General features: G+C 34.5%; 1 protein-coding gene across 1 annotated transcript in view; it reads left to right on the forward strand.

The window, feature by feature from the left end:
- The window catches only part of Ap1g1 (adaptor related protein complex 1 subunit gamma 1), an 81465-nt gene that overhangs the window by 29271 nt on the left and 30176 nt on the right, over nt 1-22018 (forward strand). Inside the window, exons 3-7 of the mRNA XM_026399199.2 lie at nt 10585-10709; nt 13806-13947; nt 17071-17167; nt 18281-18357; nt 21562-21657. Of these exons, the coding sequence (XP_026254984.1) occupies nt 10585-10709; nt 13806-13947; nt 17071-17167; nt 18281-18357; nt 21562-21657 (537 nt within the window). The remainder of the gene's footprint in view (nt 1-10584; nt 10710-13805; nt 13948-17070; nt 17168-18280; nt 18358-21561; nt 21658-22018) is intronic.

The raw sequence follows: 22018 nt of genomic DNA on the forward strand, positions 1-22018 counted from the left end.
CTTTAGAAATAAATGATTGAGGGGCTGGGGTTGTAACTTAGTGGTGGAGCACTTGCCTCACTCGCTTCACATATATGAGGTACTGGGTTTGATCCTTAGCACCACATAAAAATTTAAAAGTACTGTGTCCATCTCCAGCTAAAAATATTTAAAAAAAGAAAAGGAAATAAATGATTGTGTGTGGGAGGAGAGCATTAGTTAGAGAAAGAAAATTTGAGTTGTTATATAATATAATATAATATTCTATATTATATAATATAATATTATGTTATATATTATAATATTATATAATAAAAGAAGAAAGAACAACTGGATCAGAGAAAGGAAGCAGAAAAAAAGAACAGTTATCTCCTATAAATAATATTCATTTACATGTTTGATTTTGGACAGAATTAGTGTTATAGTAGCATTCTTCTCCTTCACACTTGTCATAAACAGTTTTTTAAAATGTAATTATTACCTTCTTTGATACAGATTTCATATTTCATTCTTACAGAGAGAGGAGTGTAATTAAAGTTCAAGGTTTTAATGTTTCAAGTTGCAAGCTTTTACCACATCTGAATTTGATCCAGGTGGTTATCCATATAGTGCATGACATTATATAAAGCAAATGGTTGCCTATATATTCTTGATGGTTTATATATATATATATTTTTTGTAGAAACATTTGGTTAGATTTATAGAAATCTTACATATTAGGAATTGGACTATAAAAATCAAAGGTAATCTAGTAGGGGAAGACTTATTCTTCCACTCAGAAATAACTACTATTAATGTCTTGGAAACAGTATATTTATATATTCTCTGTGGAGTTCTTTAAAGACAAACTCTTGAATCTTCAAATCTTATAAGAGTAGGTTTAAGACTTTGGGAAAGATTTCATTTTGTAGAACATGTATATTTTTAAATATTGGTTTCTATAACAGTGAAATAAAATGTGCTTTCTAGGTCTGTCTGGATTGCATTTTGGGGTATTTTGGAACTTTAATTGTTTGATAAAATACTTAATTTTTAGTTAGAAAGTGACTATTCAAGGAAGCTGTGCTAAAATTTTGGTACAAAAATAAAGATTTTTCTGAGTAGGGATAGGAATGTTAAGTCTCTTAGCCTGTTTCATCTGGTTGAATAAGTTATTGCCCTATTCATATGAGTAATTTGGTACCCAATCTATCAAGAATTTTCTTTATAATATGCCTGTAAAAAGGTTAATGTCTAAATACCTTGCCTGCATGTATGCATAGCAATGCCATTTTTGTTTTATTGTGTATTTCAGACACCTTTTAATTGCATTTTATTTGTTAGATAGACTATTCTTTATGGTAGCTAGTAGGTATATGTTGCCATTGATCTCTTGAAATGTGGCTAGTTCAATTGAGGTGGATATTGAAGGAAAATAAATTCTGAGTACTTGATTTGGTTTTGGAAAACTTTATGTTTTAAACAACTTGAATATGTGATTATACTTAATCAATTGTAAGTTTTATGAAATCTAAATACAATTCAAGTATTTCTGACAAAAATATGTACAAATTGAAATGTGCTGTAAGTGTAAAAGTACATGCTGTATTTAGAAGCCTTAGTATAAAAAAAGTGTAAAAAAAATCTAATTTTATGGTGATTATATATTGAAGTGATATTTTAGGTATGTTGGTTAAATAAAATATATTATTAAAACTAATTTCACCTGTTTCTTTTTACTTTTTACTGCAGTATCTAATATGATGCTGTCAGTAGGAATAAAATATGAACCATGTATAAATTTTAAAATGTCTAGTAGGCATACTTAAGAAATCTCATTTACGTTTTATAGTAAAACCCATGGTTGAAATTGAAATTTAAACTCATGCAGCTAGTAAACATTAGGGAATTAGAACTAGCCTCTCACAACACTAAAATGCACCCTTTGGGTTTAGTTCAGATCTAGAAACAGCTATTTTTGTTTTTATGTATTTTAATTCTGCCTTGCTGTACAAAAGATTTGAGATAGCATAAATTACTAGTGTCTGTGAAAAAGAAAAAGAATAGTACAAGGTTTAGAGTTGGGAGTGAAGAATTCAAAACATAAGGCCAGTATAGGGCCTTTTGGTAGGGAAGCCAAGGCAAGAAAAGATACAGTCAATTCTGTGGTGGTGGTTGTCAGAATTGAAGAGCAAGACTGTAGGAACCAGACTGCATGGATATGAATTCTGGCTCTGTTATTTTTGTCTGTATGACTTTGAGCAAGATCTTTAACCTTTGTGTGTCGTAATTTCCTCGTCTGTGAAATGGAGACAGTTCTAACGCCTACTTCATAGGGTTGTTATGAAGATTAAGAGTTACTCAATTAAAAAAAATTTTTTTTAAACAATATCTTTATTTTGCTTATTTATTTTTATGTGGTGCTGAGGATTGAACCCAGTGCCTCACATGTGAGAGGCAAGTGCTCTGCCACAGAGCCACAACCCCATCCCAAGAGTTACTCAATGTTTGACAGTTACATTTTGTACATAAAAAACCTTTAAATGTTACCCATTTTGTGATTTTTTTATTCCAAGGATAGGAAACAAAGCTTTTCTTTTTTTTTTTTTTAAAGCGAGAGTGATAGAGGGAGAGAGAGAGAGAACTTTTTAATATTCATTTTTTTTTAGTTATCGGCGGACACAACATTGTTGTTTGTATGTGGTGCTGAGGATCGAACCCGGGCCGCACGTGTGTCAGACGAGCGAGCTACCGCTTGAGCCACATCCCCAGCCCGAAACAAAGCTTTTCAAAGCACTGAAATCTATTAAAAGATTTTCTTATAAAAGATCTTTTATTTTAGGCATATCTTAGTAATATCAGAAGTAGCATCTTTATAGGGCTTGGTTTTATGTACCTATAATTGTAGCTGCTCCAGAGGCTGAGGCAGGAGATCTGTGAGTTTGAGGCCAGCCTGGGGAATTCAGCCAGATCCTATCTCAAAATAAAAAATAAAAATTATAAAAAAGGGCTGGTGATGTAGCTCAGTAGTAGAGCGCTTGTCTAGCATACTCAAGATCCTGGGTTCAGGAGATAGTATCCTCAACATCATTATAACAGAGGCAATAATAGATTTCTAATAGGATGTGTACTCTTCGATGTGTCTGGACCAAACACAATCCAGAAATAAAGTTGAGCTAGGTAGATTGTAGGAGTCGAAAACTGGTGGCACAGTGGCTGAATTATTCCATGTATGTGTTTTGTTGGTCTTGCATAGTCTTTAAAAGTGTTTTGAATGTACTAATATGTAAACTAAATTAAGGAAATTCTCATAGAATCTGGGTTTGTAGTATCTCTTATGAATAGATTGTCTGGATCCACATTTCCACATGGCAGCAGTAGGCCGCTTACAGGTTGGGCAGCATTCTGTTCTTCCTGGTTCCAACCTGGCCTGCTGTCCCTTATTACTTGTGCATAAGAGTTATCTCTTCCATCAATGTAGTATAGCACTCCACTTCTTTAGGTTTTTTGAAACTTTATACAATATTCTACATAAAGTCTTATGTGTCTTTGGGGAAATTTATTCATAGGTTATCCAGAGTTTTTGTTACCATTGCTATGAGTGTTCTTCAAAATTTTAGTAATCATGTTCTAGATATATAACAATATAATTGATTTTTATATATTGAGTACTTGGTTCTAAGAGTCTCTGTAGATTTCATTTTTTTCCATTTTGTCAATATTATTATTTGTAAGCAGTGGCAGTTCTCTTTTTTCCTTGTCTATCCTTATATATTTTCTTCAAAAAAAAAAGAATTTTTTTTTGTGGGACACATTGACTTTATTTTATTTATTTTGTTAAAACCTTAAAGCAAATGCTCTACATATTATGGTTAAATCACAAAAAGGATTTTTTTTCCTAAATATTTTTTTTGTTGTTGATGGACCATTATTTTATTTATATGCAGTGCTGAGACTTGAACCCGGTGCCTCACAGATGCTAGGCAAGCACTCTGCCACTGAGCTACAACCCCAGCCCCGGCACACAAAGGAATTTGATGTTGAATTTTATCAAATGCTATTTTTTTTGTTGTTGAAATAATTTTTCATGGGTTTTCTTCTTTTAACCTGTTAGTGTAGTGAATTACATTAATAGATATTAATTGTGTAGTTTCCTTTGTATGTCTGAAATAATCCTTACTTGGTCATGATGGTTTCTTTTCTTTTATATTGCTAGATTTACCTTACTAATATTTTATATACTAAGAAAAGTACTTAAGCCCATTTTGTCCCTTAGAAAGGCCTAGAAACAATGACCAAGCCAGGGGTGGTCATTGGACCACCCTGGAATCCCAGCAGCTCATTAGTTTCAGACAGGAGGATTGTGAGTTCAAAGTTAGCCTCAGTAACTTGACAATGGCTCGGGGAGACCCTGTTTCTAAATAAAATATAAAAAAGGGCTAGAGATGTGACTCGGTGCTGGTCAGATCCCAAAATCAGAGTAGAGAATATATAAAATAAATGTGAACCATTTGAGTATGCCAGGAAGCAAGAAAGATTACAAAGGTAGTGCTAAAATGCCAAAATATTTCAGTTGATTCCAGAAGATATTGTCATGCCCCAAAATGAGATAATTTGACCATTACTAAGAATAATATAATGTAATTGATTAAAACTAAGCAGGTTTTTTTTTTTTTTTTGTGGTACTAGGAATTGAAATCAGGGGTACTTGACCACTGAGCTATATCCCTAGCACTTTATATTTTTTATTTTGAGACAGAGTCTCACTAAGTTGCCCAGGTTGGCCTCAAACATGCAATTTGCCTGCCTCAGCCTGCCTAGTAGCTAGGGTTGTAGGTGTGTGTCTTCACATGTTTGTCCTTTCCCTCCCTCTCTCCTTCCTTCCTTCCTTCCTTCCTTCCTTCCTTCCTTCCTTCCTTCCTTCCTCCCTCCCTCCCTCCCTCCCTCTCTCTCTCTGCCCCCTACCCCCTTTATTTCTTTCTTCCTTTCTTTTTATTTTTTATTGGTCGTTCATAACATTACATAGTTCTTAATACATCATATTACACGGTTTGATTCAAGTGGATTATGAACTCCCGCTTTTACCCCGTATACAGATTGCTGTATCACATCAGTTTCCCTTCCATTGATTGACATATTGCCTTTCTAGATTCTGATGTATTCTGCTGTCTGTCCTATTCTCTACTATCCCCCCTCCCCTCCCCTCCCCTCCTCTCCCCCCCCTCCCCTCCCCTCCCCTCCTCTCCCCTCCCCTCCCCTCCCCTCCCCTCCCCTCCCCTCCCCTCCCCTTTTCTCTCTCTACCCCTTCTTCTTTCTTCCTTTCTTGTGCCTGAGCATCAAATCCAGGGTTTCTTGCATACTGAGCATATGCTCTACCATTAAGCTATACCTCCAACCCTAAGCAAGTTCGTATCTATGAGGTGAGATCATAATAATATTTAAACAAAAATTTAAAAATTGTTTATCTTTGACGGTATGGTGTAAAACTTATCAACAGATGGAAAGAAACATTTATCTCGACTTTTCTTACCAGTGTTTCTTCTGAAGGAAGTATTGGTAACTCAGTGTTATACATAGAGGAGTTGCTTCTTAGAGTAGTAGTTCAGCTAATAAAGGAAGGAGTGAATGAATTAAAATATTGTCATTTTGCAACACCTGGTCCTCATTGGTGCTGCTATATTTGAGAAAGAGCACTACTAGATGTAATTATATGCCTGCTGATGATAGTTCATGCCACCTCCTGTAAAGAGGTATATATTTTTTACAAAATCAAACAAAAAAACTAAAAATTGAAAAACCTGCGTCTGATCAAGCCTCCTTAGGTTTATAACTGAAAGAAATTCTTGTCCAGTTTGCAGAGACATGTATACGAGTGTTTATGGCAGCTTGCTTTCTTCCTTTCTTTCTTTTATCAGGGATTGAATGCAGGGGCACTTAACTACTGAGCCATATCCCCAGCCCTTTTTTGTATTTCATTTATAGAGACAGGGTCTCACTGAGTTGCTTAGGGCCTCGTTTTTGCTGAGGCTAGTTTTGAACTCCTGTTCTTTCCATCTTAGCCTCCCAAGCCGCTGGGATTACAGGTGTGTGCTACCTCACCCAGCTAACATTGTTTCTTAAGAGTAAAAAATTGAAAACCATCTACTTGTCTAAAAGTAAATAGTTTATGTTCACAAGTGGGATACTTGCTCTCTATGACAAGGAATATAGCTGAATTAGAGCTTCTTGTATTGGAATAATACTCAAAAAAAAAGTTGAATGAAAAGAGCAGGAATTCAATATGATAGTTATGTGCAGTTTAAAACATCCAAAACCGATTGTCTCCACATGTATATAGTAAGAACACAAAGTATTATCAGTCGTGAACAGCTATAAGGGGATTTGGATACTTCTGGGTTAGAAAGGAAATGGAACTAAGGCACGGTCTGCAAAAGATTTCAATTAAATTTGTAATAAATTTTAAAAAATAAATTGGGTAAAATTTTAAGCTTTGATAAGGCTGGTAGGTGAGTCAGTGGGTGTTATGTGATTTTGGTGTAGAGTATTTTATAAATTTTCTCAAGAGAAAAAAATGGGATCCAGCAGGAGTGTTAGTTTAGGGGAATTTTTTTCCCCCCCTTTCTAGAAGAATGAAACAGCAGGGTGTAATCCACATAGATCTTACATTGCCACGCTGTATAGTGGTAAAACAGTTATAACAAGTTTGTTTTTCAAAAGTGTGTACTTGTCCGTATAAACTAGAAAGTTATTTCTGAATATTAAAGGTAAAGTAAAAGCTTTTGAAAAGATCTAACCAGTCACTTGTAGATTGTTTACATCATAAAGCTCCATTGTTAAATTTAAAAGCAAATGCAGATGTTCATTTGACCTTGTGTGAAATTTCTAATAGCTAACAGAATGGGTACAGCCCCCCCCCCAACAGATTAAACATTGATAAAAGGCAACATTTGTACTTTGGGAAAATTTAACAAGGCCAGAAACCTTTAAAAGTTCTCTTTCTAAAAATTGATTTGAGATTAAAAAAAATTAGAACATGCAAAATTATCTAGGAAAAAAATGTAAAAATTAAATCGTCAGTCTCTATCTTAAATCTACTCCATTAGAATTTCCTGGGAGTGACATATGTTCCAAAACTCTCAGATGGGGTGGGAGGGAAAGGGAGGGGTCAGGGGATTAGCAAGGATGGTGGAATATGATGGACATTATTATACAAAGTACATGTATAAAGATTTGAATTAGGTGTCAACATTCTTTATATACAAACAGAAATACAAAAATTGTGGTATAATGCCAAACCCCCCCAAAACAAAGTACATGTATAAAGGCAAAAAAAAAAAAAAAAAGCATAGCTTTACCTTAGATTAGGTAGAGGGAAGTGAAAGGAGGGGAAGGCAGGGGATGAGGGATAAGAAAGATAGTAGAATGAAACAGACATTATTACTTTATATATGTGACTGTATGACCAATATGATTCTACAATATGTATACTCAGAAAAATGAGAAATTCTATCCTATGTATGTATGATATATCAAAGTATATAAGTGCATTCTGTCATGTATAACTAATTAAAACATAAAAAATTTTAAAAAGTAAATGGAAAGATGGATCATGGAAACAAACAAACAAACAAACAAACAACCCCCCAAAACCTCTTGCAGGTGATTCTGAGCAGTCTGGTTTGGAAACCACTTCTAAGCCCTTTTGTTCCCAAAGGGGCTGATAGCTTTAGTCCCTTAGGCTTATTGCTAGTGGCTGACTTGTCTTGTTTCTGCTGAATAGAATTCTGAGGCCACTTCAAGGCTTGCCTGCAAAAAATGAGTGACTTTTTTTCTTTGAAGGAAAGGCAGGGTGTGGAGGTATGACTCTTAATTTCTGTCCTTCTGTGTGGCTCAGTTACTTAACCTAGCACCAGGCTGTTAAAACAGCTTAAAGTTTCTAGGTAGAATCAGGAAGATAGAGGTTCTGCTCCTAATGTAGATTAATTTCTTTCTATTCCATGATGTGTTATGTAAAGAGATAGGAGCCTTTCTCTGATGTTTTCTTTCTTTTCCTGACTTGAATTGGGTGCTCTTCCTAATTGTTTTCATAACTTGTATATAACTGTGTCGTGTATTTTATTTCTTGTAAATGTTGGTTTTCTTATATAGCCTTTAAACTGTGTATCAGTGAGAGTGTTGGTTGATACATGGAGTTTACCAAATTAAAGCAAAATGCCTATATAGAGGTCAAGCACCTCAAAACAGCCTCACAATTGGAAGAAAATATAAAAAATCCGAGTAGGAAATAGATCACTAACAGTCCTTTTAGATGAAAGGTAGGGAGAGGTGAGAAGGTTGCTATGAAAAAGCAAGAATAGTAAGACAGAAGTTAAAAGTGGTGTTGACAAAGGAGAAATTAAAAAAAAAATTTAATTGTAGATGGACACAATACCTTTATTTTATTTGTTTTCATTTTTATGTGGTGCTGGGGATTGAACCCAGTGTCTCATGCATGCTAGGCAAGTGCTCTACCACTGAGCCACAACCCCAACCTGGCAAAGGAGAAATTGATAAAAGAAGAATAATGTAAGATAACTGGCAGCAGGAGAAAACGGCCATTGTAGAGAACCCATTAGAGATTAGAAACAAACATAATTTTCGGCAAGCTCCTATAGGGTCCACAAAAATTGAATACCACAATTATTGTTCTTTATGAATATAAGTTATTCAAGAAGGGCTGATATTTAATGGACTTATTTTTGGGGGGATGGTTACCAGGGATTGAACTCAGGTGCATTCAGCTGCTGAGCCTCATCCCCAGCCCTATTTTGTATTTTATTTAGAGACAGGATCTCATTTAGTTGCTTAGCACCTCGCTATTTCTGAGGCTGGCTTTGTACTCGAAATCCTCCTGTTTCAGCTTCCCAAGCCACTGAAATTACAGGTGTGTGCCACTGTGTCTGGCTGGACTTATAGTTTTATAAGATTCTAGTGTTCAATTTTAAGTCTTTTCCATAATACTAATGAGACTCAAATACTTTTTTTTTGGTTATTTTTTTTTAATATATGATGTTCAACTTTGGAGTTGGAAACAGTTTCCCTAAGTAATTATATTACTTCATCCTGCAGTTTGTATTTTAATTTTTTCTCCTAATCCACTCTTATTTTTCTTTGGAATAGATAATGATAATTAATTGATTCAAAATTTAAAAGCTACAGAAGGATTTATGATGAAGACTATCCTATAGATTAATGATAGTTAATTGATTGAAAATTTAAAAGATACAGAAGGAGGGGCTTGGGATGTGGCTCAAGTGGTAGCGCTCGCCTGGCATGCATGAGGTACTGGGTTCGATCCTCAGCACCACATAAAAAAATAAAGATATTGTGTCTACCTAAAACTAAAATAAATAAATAAATAAATATTTAAAAAAAGATACAGAAGGATTTATGATGAAATCTGTTCTTTTTCATTCCATCACTTAGTTTCTTTATGAACAACTGGTGGTATCAGTTTTGTGAATATCCTTTCAGAGATAACTTGTATATTCATAATTCTGTCAGTCTCCTTTGGAGACTTTGGTGTACTCATGATAATCAACTAACTGTTGGTATTTTCTTAAAAATGCAGGTACATTGAAGAGCAGTTTTTAAATAGCTCAAAACAATTCTATTTGTGGAACTGTTTTATGTCCCTCAATTTCACTTCTGAACTTACTAGATAAATTTGTAATGGAAAGTAATCTGACATGATCTTAGCTTCCTGTGTACCCAAGTCTCCATTGGAGCCCCTTTCCTTAGAATGCATGGTTTTAAAGGGGAACATAGTTTTGAAAACTTGACTTGGAGAATCTGACTTGCCTATGCCCTTTGAAAACCACTGTTCCAGCGGGAATGTTTTGACCTTTCCTGTTTTGTCAAGATGGAATGATAAAGTATATCAAAGTGATTGTGACTTTCAAGAAAGTCCAAGTTTAACTACAAGGAGTCTTAGGCCGTAAGGGGTTATTTCTGACAATTACGTAAAGAATAAATGTAGAACATTTTAGGTTAATGTTACTACTGAGTTTTCCTCTGGATTTTTTTTTTTTTTCTATATTTGATTCTTAAACCCTCACCTGTCTCATAATACTTTGGTTAAGCTCTAAATGAGGCACTTTCCACATACTAAATTTAGGTATTGTCTTTCTTCAATTAATTGTACATTCTTGATGTTTTGGATACTGTTTGGTACTTAGATGTATTTCCAGTTATTGAGTGTTTTGATTTTCAAAATAGACCAAGCCTTAAATGTATGAATTAGTTGTTCATTTAATATAAGCGAGGGATTAGATTAGAAATTTGATATATTAATATAATACTTGACTAGTTTGTATGAATATGTAGAACTAAGTTAAAACTTAGAGATTTTTTAAAATGCTAGGTGTTATGAGATCTTGACAATATAATCTGTTCCAGAACTTAATACTAATATTAAGATATCCAAAAGTTTTAACTCTTTGCCTTTTTATTTAGACAGCATTGACGATACAGGTTTATACTTCTGTGTCATCTGTGGCTGTGGATTAAATGCACTACTTTTTTTAGATTGTGACAGCAGACAGCAAGGTCTTAATTTCATTTTCTTTTCTTTTTATTTTTTTGCAGTTGGAGTGCCTAAAGCTTATTGCCTCTCAGAAATTTACAGACAAACGCATTGGCTATTTAGGAGCAATGCTGCTACTAGATGAAAGACAAGATGTCCATCTTCTTATGACCAACTGTATCAAAAAGTAAGTCTTCCCTCTGTCTTACAACTGCTTTGCCTTTTTTAGGGATTTCTTACAATAAAACATCAAGAGGTTTTATTTACTTATTTTATATTTAATTTATAGAATGTATTTGAATTGCTCTTGGTTCAGTAGCTTAATATGTAAAGAGGCTAATGAGCAAAGGAAAATGAAGGTATTATGCATCTTCAGGTATAAGAATATGTTGCAATGAAATGAACATTTGAACTTTTAGAGAAAAAAAGCATTGGTGATATCTGGTCATTCGTAAGTTTCTTGGACTTAAAATACCATGAATAATGAAATTTTATATGTATTAAAAATTACTAGTGAAAAAAATTACTAGCGCATATTCTGAGTAAATATGTTTTAAAGGTAAAAAGAGAGTGTGGTCTAGTTCATCTGAGATCAGTTGTATGGAATTGTATTTATTGTTTTTAATATGTAGCTTTTTTTTTTTTTTATACCAGGGATTGAGCCCAGGGGTACTTAACCCCTGAGCCATGTCTCCAGCCCATTTTATATAGCAAGTCTGTAAACTTAACTTTCATTAATAATGAAAATACTAAGTTGATTTATTCAACTTTATTGTAAGCACTGGAATAGAGAGTGAAAAAAATGGTCAGAAATCTTTGATGTCATGGAGGGTACATTTTAGATGTTCAGCATGATTCCTTTATACATTTACTTTAGATAGCCCTCTAAGAGAGTTGCTTTAATTTTCTTGCATGCTCTGTTGCCCTTATAACTCACACTTTTAGTCACATGCTAATTTGGCAGTTCTGGCTGGTAGCAAGTTCATATTAGAGTTAATACCAAACCTAAGTGTAGGTTTGCAGCTTGATAAAAATTGAATGAGGCACATAAGTAAAGAATACATCTGTGTTTAGTTTTAATAAGCACTAGCCAAGCCATAAGTGAATTTTATTACTTTTTCAAACAATTGAGAATTGATTAACTACTTTATTCCATGGTTTAGATCATTCTGTTCTTCTCTTTCTTTCTTTTTGGTACTGGGATTGAACCAAGAGGTGCTTTACCACTGAACTACATCCCCAGTCTTTTTTATTTTTTTATTTTGAGACAGGATCTCATTAGGGCTGGATGTGTACACCTGAGGCAGGAGGATTACAGGTTCAAAGCCAGCCTCAGCAAGAGCTAGGTGCTAAGCAACTCAGTGAGAACCTGTCTCTAAATAAAATACAAAATAGGGCTGGGGATGTGGCTCAATGGTTGAGTTTAATCCCTAGTATAAAACAAACAAAAAACATCTCACTAGGTTGCTTAGGGCTCGAATAAGTTGCTGAGGCTAGCCTTGAACTTGTGATCTTCCTGCTTCAGCCTCCTGAGTTGTTGGGATTACGGGTATGTGCTACCATGCTTGACCTGTTATTTCTTTTAATCTGCTAATGAATGTGTGATTTTTGTTTTTGGTGAGTTTGTTTGTATTTTAGGGCATCATAGTTTTCAGCAGTTTTTATTGCTTAATAATGAAAGTTTGCTTTGAATATGGTGACTACGAGTAGAGTTTGGTGCCCTTCCTTTGATTTGTTCTAATGAGCACCATTCCTTTTGCACCATCAGTTGTCAGAATGACAATATAGTAATAATAATTTGTTAGGATTATAGAATAATTATGTGTTAAGATTATGAAAATAGTTTGGATCACATGGACTTTCTATGAAAGTCTTAATGTCTTCCAGAGACCCTTTGAACTATGCTGGGCTAAAGGATACTGAAATACTCTGAAAGCTTATAGCATAACCCAAAGGATAATTCAGCTTCTGGATAACAAGAAGGATTATACTAATCAGACAAGTTTACCAGTTCAAACTTTGAATATTTTATCTTCCCTCCCTCCCTTCTTTCTTCCTTTTCTTCCTTCCTTCCCTCCTTCCCTTCCTCCCTCCCTCCCTCCCTTCCTTCCTTCCTTCCTTCCTTCCATTTCTTCCTTCCTTCTTTCCTTCCATTTTTTCTAATTTGTTTGGTCTCTAGTAAGAGCCACTTAGTTGACATCACCATGATGGTAGTAACACATACATGAGAGAGGGAGAGAGCACATGATGAGACAGGAAGCCAGAGAGAAGGGAGGGCCAGTCTGGTTCTGTTATAACAATTCACTGTCTTGGAAACTACTAACTTACTCTTCAAGATCAGTTCCCAATGACTTCTCAGTAAGTTCTTCTTCTAAAAACTTATTACTGTCTCTCATATCAACATACTGGGGACCAAGTTTTTAATACATGAACCTTGGAGAGGGACACACTGAAACCAAGTAATCAGCATCTGTATGTGCACAATCAGATATAGGGGCTCACTGAAAATATATGGCTTAGTTTATTAAAAGTGGCTTTATTAGCTTATTTTTTATCATGATACTGATAATTATTTTTTTGAAAGAATAAAATGTTAAAAATTATTTAATATAACTTAAAAGTTAATACTAAAGCATAAGATCAAAGGTTGTAGAGGCTAACAATTTCTATTGTGTATGCTCTTATGGTAGAGATTGTTTTTCTGATTTTTTTTTAAAAGAGTATTTTGGCTATTGTATATCTTATCTTTTCTTATAGTTTGTAGTAGATCATTTAAACATCTCTTAAAATACTTTTGTTCCATATTTTTATTGTTGCTAGTTTTCATTTCCATTGGTTTGCTAAATTTTCTAATGTGGGTGTCTTTCACATCTGTCAGATAACATGTTGCCCAATTTCTTCTTTCTTTCTTTCTTTTTTTTTTTTTTTTTAACAATATCTTTATTTTTATGTGGTTTTGAGGATCGAACCCAGTGCCTCATGCACGGTAGACGAGCACTCTACCTCTGAGCCACAACCCCAGCCCATTTTGTTCAATTTCTAGTACTTAGGTATTTGGAAACTTTGGGTGTAAATTTATAGGAGGGACTGTCATTCGGCTCACTGTACTACTAATTTGTAATAAATTTGGATGAAACATTTTCCTTCTAATTACTCCTGTTAGTCATTTTTATTATTGGAGAAATCTTGAATCATTCTACACTTGTTCACTGAATTGTGAAGTTTGTTCATGGGAGCACTAGGTAAAGTGTGTTTGTTTCTCCCTCCTTTCTCTCTTTTGTAGTGATCTTAATCATAGCACACAGTTTGTGCAGGGGCTAGCACTTTGTACCCTCGGCTGCATGGGCTCCTCAGAGATGTGCAGAGATCTTGCAGGAGAGGTAGAGAAGCTCCTGAAAACCTCCAACTCTTACTTAAGGAAAAAGGTAACTTTTAATGAAATTAATATGGATTAGAAAGCAGATTACTATTTTGAAAGTTCATATGATATAAAGTATTTCTCTCTGCAGAAAATATATTTCAAATGGCTACATGTGAATCTTAATTCCACATTTTTCTAGGAAATTATTTATAAACAAGCAAGTGTATTAGATATCCTAGGTGGCATATCACTTCCTAAATAATTTAAACAATATTAAAACAAATTGATAACAGGCAGGTCTTTATGAATTAATTTTTTTCTCTTGTGCTGGGGATTGAACCTGGGCCTGTGCATGCTAGGCTAACACTCTGCCACTAAGCCACAGCCACACTCCCAGCTCATGAATTAACTCTTATACTATTAGCGCTCATGTCTTTGAGTGCCTTTATCTCTGGAATGGCAGTTTCCTTGAGGGAATGATGTAGAACTCACTTTCTAAAATTGGTATATCTGATGAGAATAGAAGAGACTTATTCCTGTTTTCTTAATTTATCTGCACTCATTTGTTGATATAAACATTTTGTTGAGTTTTTAAGTTATACTTCAATCCAAAAGCTTTTGTAAACAAAATGTATGGAATTTAAAAGTCCATGAAATGAACACCTATCATCATCTGGTTGGCATTTACTGTACCTTTTTTTTTCCTTTCTCTTTCTTTGTTTTATTTATTTATTTATTTACTTACTTACTTACTACTGGGTCTTTGCCACTGAATTACATTCCTCGTCTTTTTTGTTTTTTATTTTGAGACAGTGTCTTACCAAGTTGCTTAGGGCCTCACTAAGTTGCTGAGGTGGGTCTTGAACTTGCAGTGCTCATGTCTCAGTCTCCTGAGTTCCTTGGATTACATGCACGTGCCACTGTGACTGGCACTGTGCCTCTTTTTTAATGGTGTGAGAAAGAAGCAATGAAAGGGCCAAACCATTTCAATGATATACCTTTAATGATGGCTGCCAACAAAGTTTGTTGGTTCGTTCGTTGGTCCCTCCCTCCCTTCCTTCCTTTCGTTCTGGGACTTCTATCTTGATACAAATTGAACAAACATAAAACAATGATTGCAATTGATTTTAATCCCCTGAGTAAAATGGAACTCGATAAGCCTATACTGATAAACAAACAGATGCAAATTGAAAAGCTGTTACTTAATGTGCAATATCATTTAATAAATGTAGAAAGAATTACTGAATTAAAAATTTGCCATTTGGCATTTACAAAAGAGAAGAGAAAAGGAAATGCTTGTGCATTACTGTGCCTTTCTCAGCCGTTCTGGAAAGCAGTGCAACAGAGTTTTGCACATGGGAGGCAGCTGCTCTACCACTGAGATGCATCCCTGTTCCTCTCCTTTTGAAAGGACAGTTTTGCTGGAAATACAATTCTTGGTACACAGTCTTTATTTCAGTACTTTATTTTTTTCTAAATATTTAAGTTTTAGATGAACACAATATCTTTATTTTGTTTCTATGTGGAGCTGAGACTCAAACCCAGTGCCTCACGCATGCTAGGCAAGCGCTGTTACCACTTGAGCCACATCCCCAGCCCTATTTCAGTACTTTAAATATGTCATTCCACTGTCTTTTGTCCTCTTTAGTTTCTGATGATAAATCAGCTGGTAATTGAGGATCTTATTGAGAATACCTCCAATGTGATGTTTCTTGCTACTTCCAAAATGCAGAGTTTAATTCTTTCCTTAATTTGTAAGCCAGTACTTTTTTTTGAACTATGTGAGCTACTCTTATAAGGCACATTGTTGCATTAAATAAAATATTCCTTTGGATTAGCTGCCCCTTCCCCACAATTCACCATGGGGGGAATGAACAGAAATCTTGTTAATCTGTCTAAACTTTTAAGGTTTTTGACTCAAATAATAGCTGTGGTTACTTTGGGGTGGATAAATAAAATTGGTCTTTTTTGGGGGCGGGGCGGGTACTGGGGTTGATTGAACTCAGGGTCCCTCAACCACTGGGCCACATCCCCAGCCCTATTTTGTATTTTATTTAGAGACAGGGATCTCAATGAGTTACTTAGCACCTCACTGTTGCTGAGGCTGGTTTTGAACTTGCAATCTTCCTGTCTCAGCCTCCAGAGCAGCTGAGATTATAGGCGTGCACCACTGCGCCTGGCACAAAATTGACCTTTTTTTTTTTTTTTTTAAGAGAGAGAGAATTTTTTATTTATTATTTTTATTTTTCGGCGGACACAACATCTTTGTATGTGGTGCTGAGGATCGAACCCGGGCCGCACGCATGCCAGGCGAGCGCGCTACCGCTTGAGCCACATCCCCAGCCCCAAAATTGGCCTTTATTTTATTTATTTATTTATTAAAAAAATATTTTATTAATTGTTGATGGACCTTTATTATTTATATGTGATGCTGAGAATCGAACCCAGTGCCTCACACATGCTAGGCAAGCGCTGTACCACTGAGCCACAACCCCAGCCTGAAAATTGATCTTTAAATGTACTTTTCTTTCTAATAAGACAATCTTTTCTTTAGTGAAGACTAGTTAAGTATATTTCAAATTATTTTCTTTCTTTCTTCCTCCCTTCTACCTTTTTCCTTTCTTATACTGGGGATTCAATTTAGGCTCTTGTACCTGTGTGCTCTCCCACTGAGCTAGGTCCGTATCCCACTTAGATGATTTTAATGTTGGCAGTGTTGGTTGTAGTCAGTATAGATGCTGTTAAAGTTAACAGCAGATTTAAAGCATTTGCAGTTTATATCCTTCAGTTTCATGATGTATTTATATCTGTTGGTTTTCTTATTCAGAGGAATGAGTATCAGAAATGGAAGTCTTTGTCTAATTTTTTTTTTTGCTTCCCCAGAACTCTGCATACGTTCTGTTTAATTTTTGATAAATTCATATTAACCATGGTCTAATTTAGAAAATTTTTACCCAGTTGTCTAGCGATATATGAATAGAGGAACAGCAGGTGAGTTAGAAGTTCTTCATTAATGCAATAGTATGAACTGGAAAGCTCCAACCAGTTAATAAATAAACAGTAAACTATCTTCTTTATTTTTTTAGCAGATGAACTAGTTGGTGAAGTTTTTTTTTTTGTTGTTTTTATAAGATTGGTTGCCTTGGCTTACCTGAAATAAATTTTTTGTCCTTTTATTTTTTTATAGGCAGCACTGTGTGCTGTTCATGTCATCAGGAAGGTTCCTGAACTTATGGAGATGTTCTTACCAGCAACAAAAAATTTATTGAATGAGAAGAACCATGGTAATGTGATTTGGATGAACTCATGAAGTACTAAGGGAGAAAGGGAAAAGAGAAAAAACTTAAGGCTATGACCGCTTGTGTCTCAGGATGGTGGACTTGCCTTGCTACAGTGCTTAGATAGTTTCTAGCAAGGTCTTTTCTGCTCACTTATACTAGTTTCATAACTAGATTGATTCTTCATAGCAAACTTTGTCTTTCATCTCTGGTCCTCTCTTAAGTTGTTAATATTCAGAATAATGTATGACTAATTCTACCCTTTGTTTTCATGTATAAAACCTTTTGATTTCTTGGCTATTTTATAATAAAAAGTAATTTTCTTCATTGTCATGTGGTATGAGTATGAGATAAATGAAAAATCTTTTGGGTTAGTTACTTCTAACAAGAATTTATAATGGATACTCAGGTATCTTTATGTAAATCTTATTAGGAATTAAGCATTTTATTCTTATTTTGAAGTCAGTGAAACTAAATTCTGAGAACATTTATGTGTCTTAAATTCTAAGAGGAAAAAATGCTACAGTGTATTTCATTTAATTAATTCAGTGCTTTGCCCAGAATTCTCAAAATATACTTGTATAACAAATGAATATTTTAGTCCCTTATTTATCTCTTAGTGAAAAGTATTGTGAGATTCTCTTTACTGACTTTGGAACGAGCAAATTTATCTTGTCATTCATTATTATCTTGGAGTTTTGATATTTTTTTCAGAAAATTTAAAATCTTACTAAGATTTTTATCTTTTAAGCTGTCAGAACTCAGCTAACAGTTTTTTGAGTAAGTATGGAATAGAAGAGGTCTAGAACACATTGACTATGAACATGTCCTTTTGGACATTCTTAGATGGAAAGGTGTATTGTTGTCATTTTAAAATAATTATTTTGGTCACACAGTTGTTAAAGATACTCTGATTTGACTGACTTCACCAGTATTCAATCAGCAGGCTTCTAGTAAGTATCTCCTTTGTATTCACCACAATGCTTAGATTCTTTAGGGGACTAAAAAGGAGAAGTAGCAACTATCCATTTGGAATTGATCTTCAGGAACCAAAGCCCTATTCTACAAAGTTGGGTCATAGAGGCTTACTTTTAGTTTTCCTTTGCTCTTTTCTTTCAGGTGTCCTTCACACATCTGTAGTCCTTCTCACAGAAATGTGTGAGCGAAGCCCAGATATGCTTGCACATTTCAGAAAGGTAGGTGCCATTCTGTATGCCTAAGCCTTTCTTGATTGGAAAGTGATTTCCTGAAAAGTAAATGATTTTATCACTTACAACTTTCTTTTGAAAGCAAGCTATGGAGCTGAATAATGGATTTAACTAGCCCTGCTGTGTTGTAGGGCTGGAAGCCAGATTTAGGTATATAAGAGCTGGCATTAATACAGTGTTTTCCTTTTCCAAGAGAATTCTTTTCTTGTTGGCAGACATAGTAAGTGTTTTATTTGCTGTTTTCACATTGAGTCAGGAAATGTAACCTGAGGTCACATTGCAAGTAGATTTTTTTTTTAAAGGCAGATAGTTTTCTTTGTTTTAAAGGTGAAAACTGCAAACCAAAATTTGATTTTTTTTTTTTTTTTTAATTACCCAATGTTCACTTTAAGCCATTGACTCCTGTGATGGAAGTCCTACCTTTTCTTTCTTTCTTTTTTTAAATAGATGGACACAATACCTTTATTTTATTATCTATCTATCTGTTTATCTATTTATTTATGTGGTGCTGAGGATTGAACCCAGTGCCTTACATGTGTTAGGCAAGCGCTCTACCACCGAGCTACAACCCCAGCCCTGAAGTCCTAGCTTTCTTAAGTTCCCCCCTTCTTTCTTTACTAGCATTTTAAAGTGGACAGTTTTATTTCTATACTTCATTTAGAAGGCAGTAGGCAGGAAGACTCAAAGAAAGTTTGTTCTTTGAGTAATTACATGTATTTAATTTCTTTTATAGGATGCTGATCCCTCCATGAATGGGGCTCATTTTGCATTTTAGATGTAATAGCAGATTTTTTTTATTTCTATTTTTTGCTTTTCCTCCCCTTTAGATATTCATGTCTTGATAAATTATTGTAAAATAGTATGAGACCCGTATCTGTCCCTAATGCTTGCTTTATATGTTTTGTTCCTGTTGTCTGTTTGGAATCCTGCTGTATGTTAGAATGAAAAGGTAAGAATTAACACTCTTTTAGATGGTGCATGCTGGCATTAGGTCCTTAGAAGCTTTTGTGTATCCATCCACAGATGTGGCTTTTAAATTATACTAATGCTGAAGCTGTGCTTAATACTGTGGATTATTTGTTCTAGTGTTTTTTGCTAACTCCCCAGTCCAGTTTTTGTCTTGTCATTTAAACTCCTGACTCCAGAGTCAGCCTTGGATTTCAGTTGCAGCCTTTCTTGAATTGTATGCCCTCTCCTCTGCCTTTCCTTGATCTATACTTGAGAAACTTTGAACGGTTTCCTGGTCACTTTGGTGATAGCAATTCCAGATCAGTCTGGAGCCTGGACACAAAACATTGCTTCTATTTGCATTAGATATTTTAGAGCCATGTGTGGGTAACCTCATACTTTAAAAAGCTCTGAGAATGCTACTGAGCTTTCACTTCAGACTTAGAGATTTTATTTTCTTCTTACCTGGACATAATCTTGCCTAGATGTTTGGAATATTAAAAAGATTTAGAGGTACAGTAGGTGGGCACCAACTGATTTTCATGGCTGCAGCCTTACCCTTTGTCATTTTATTTTGTTTGTCCTGTCATCAGTTTTAGTAACTTATATTTTTGTCTGAAATTAAATCTGAATTACAAGAATTTGTATGCTGAACATCTAGACATTTGTGCTTTCTGTCCCAGGGTAATCTTACGTATGTGATGTGCTGGCCTTATGTTAATAAAACAGTTTAGTAGCCCAAGGAAAAAGGACTTCTCCAAGAACTAAACCAGATTTGAAAAGTAATTAGGGTTATGTATAGTACTAAAAAATAAAAAAGCAGACCTTTGGGAAGTATGCAAGGTGAGCTGCTTATCTCTACACAGTTTTCCCACAGTTGACAGATTTAAAGAGGATTTGTTTAGAATTTACACATCTCCATTGTTTAATCTTGTCTTATTCTTGAAGTTGTCCGAATTAGATTTTTGATTAGGTGACTTAATGACTCACTAAATTCTGAGGTATTATGGCCAAACTTACTTAAATTCACAGAGATTGTGTTCTCTTGCATTTAGAAGTGGCCTTAATGTTTTGAGTGCATGCCTTGAGTATAGGTTGGATTTTTATTTTAATTTCAGCCCTCTTTGAAGCTTGAAGAGTATTGAGGGAACAGAGTCAAATTACAATGTGAAAAAAATAAAATTGAGTTATAGCAAAGTTGGAACTATTTAGATAGACTACAAAAAGATGTAGTGTGTTTCACTTTGGATACTTCTTTATTCAATTTTAGGCCAATAGAGTTGTTTACATAAGTTGAGTTTTTAGTTAGGGAAGTTGATTGTGGTGAACCTTTTGGAGTAGAGTTTTAACATCAAGTAATTATCAACAGAAGTGAAATGCATGTCAATATATAAAGAAAGCATCTATTAAATTCAGTGTGGCAATAACATTGCCTCTTCCATGTGTCATGACTCTAATGGACAAGGGAGCACCTCACCATTAGGAATGTGTAGTCTCATTGATAAAATAAAAAACAGGCCACAAAGAAGTGTGTATAGATAAGTGCTGATATTAAGTTGCAACGAAGTTGTGTCATGTGAATTAAGAAGAGGGAGGGGAAATTATTTATAACTTTGTATTTTCTTAAGGCAAAAGGTATATTTTCTTCATGTGTTATTTCACTTAGTTAATGTTAATGGCTTTGGTATTTCCTGTTTCTTGCAAGAGGACATAACTAGCTCTAAAGAGGAGAGAAAAGTTTTCTCTTTTTGAGGTGGTAAGGCTTTAAGGCCGTAATTTTATTAAGATAACCAGTTATATTTTGTTGTGATAGCATTTTATATTCAAATATTTGAATGGATAAAAAAGCAGACCTTTGGGAAGTATCTAACATTTTTTGCCAACCATATGTGTCAGGTTTACAGAAGTAAAAATGCAGTGTACAGGCATATGTTTTACTTGATTCCTGTAGGCTTTTGGATCCATCATTATTTGTAATATCTTTGCATATTTAACTCTGGAGTAAAAAAGTCTGGTTTGCTTTATTTTGACAAAATACATATTATTTCTTGAGTTTTTGGCCTAAGTACTCCACTTAATATTTTTCAAACATTAATATAGTACCATATTTGTATTAATAGAATTTCCTGGACTCAGACCCTTGCATCCTTTTTTGAACCAAAGGACTTGCTTATTCAAGAGAAATTCTTAGGTATTCACTGTTTTGTCTTTGTTTTGTTTTTGATGCATCTCTCTTTTCTGCAGCTTGTGCCCCAATTAGTTCGTATTCTAAAGAACCTCATCATGTCCGGATATTCCCCAGAACATGATGTTTCTGGTATCAGTGACCCCTTTTTGCAGGTGAGGTTGATAAAACATTTTGAATAAATATCATGTGAACTTAATATATTTTGAATAGGCTATTTTCTTCTCCTTAAATTTGTATTGGGTAGAAATTAGATAATTAAGCTAACTATATTAATGAACAGGGACATAGTTCTTCATTTTATTACTTTAATAGAATAAAACTACAATTTTAATAGTCAGAATTATTCACTACTTAGACACTTGAATCAACATAATATGTCTGCAAGTGGTATCCTTTAGCTGTGGAGCAGTGAAGAATGGGTTGTCTAAGAACTTCATTAGGCATAGAGGCATATGGATAGTTTCTCTAAATATAGTGTTTAAAATTCTTCTGACTTAGTATTTTTGATGGGGT

Source organism: Urocitellus parryii, chromosome 15 (genome assembly GCF_045843805.1).
Source record: "Urocitellus parryii isolate mUroPar1 chromosome 15, mUroPar1.hap1, whole genome shotgun sequence".
Lineage (NCBI taxonomy): Eukaryota > Metazoa > Chordata > Mammalia > Rodentia > Sciuridae > Urocitellus > Urocitellus parryii.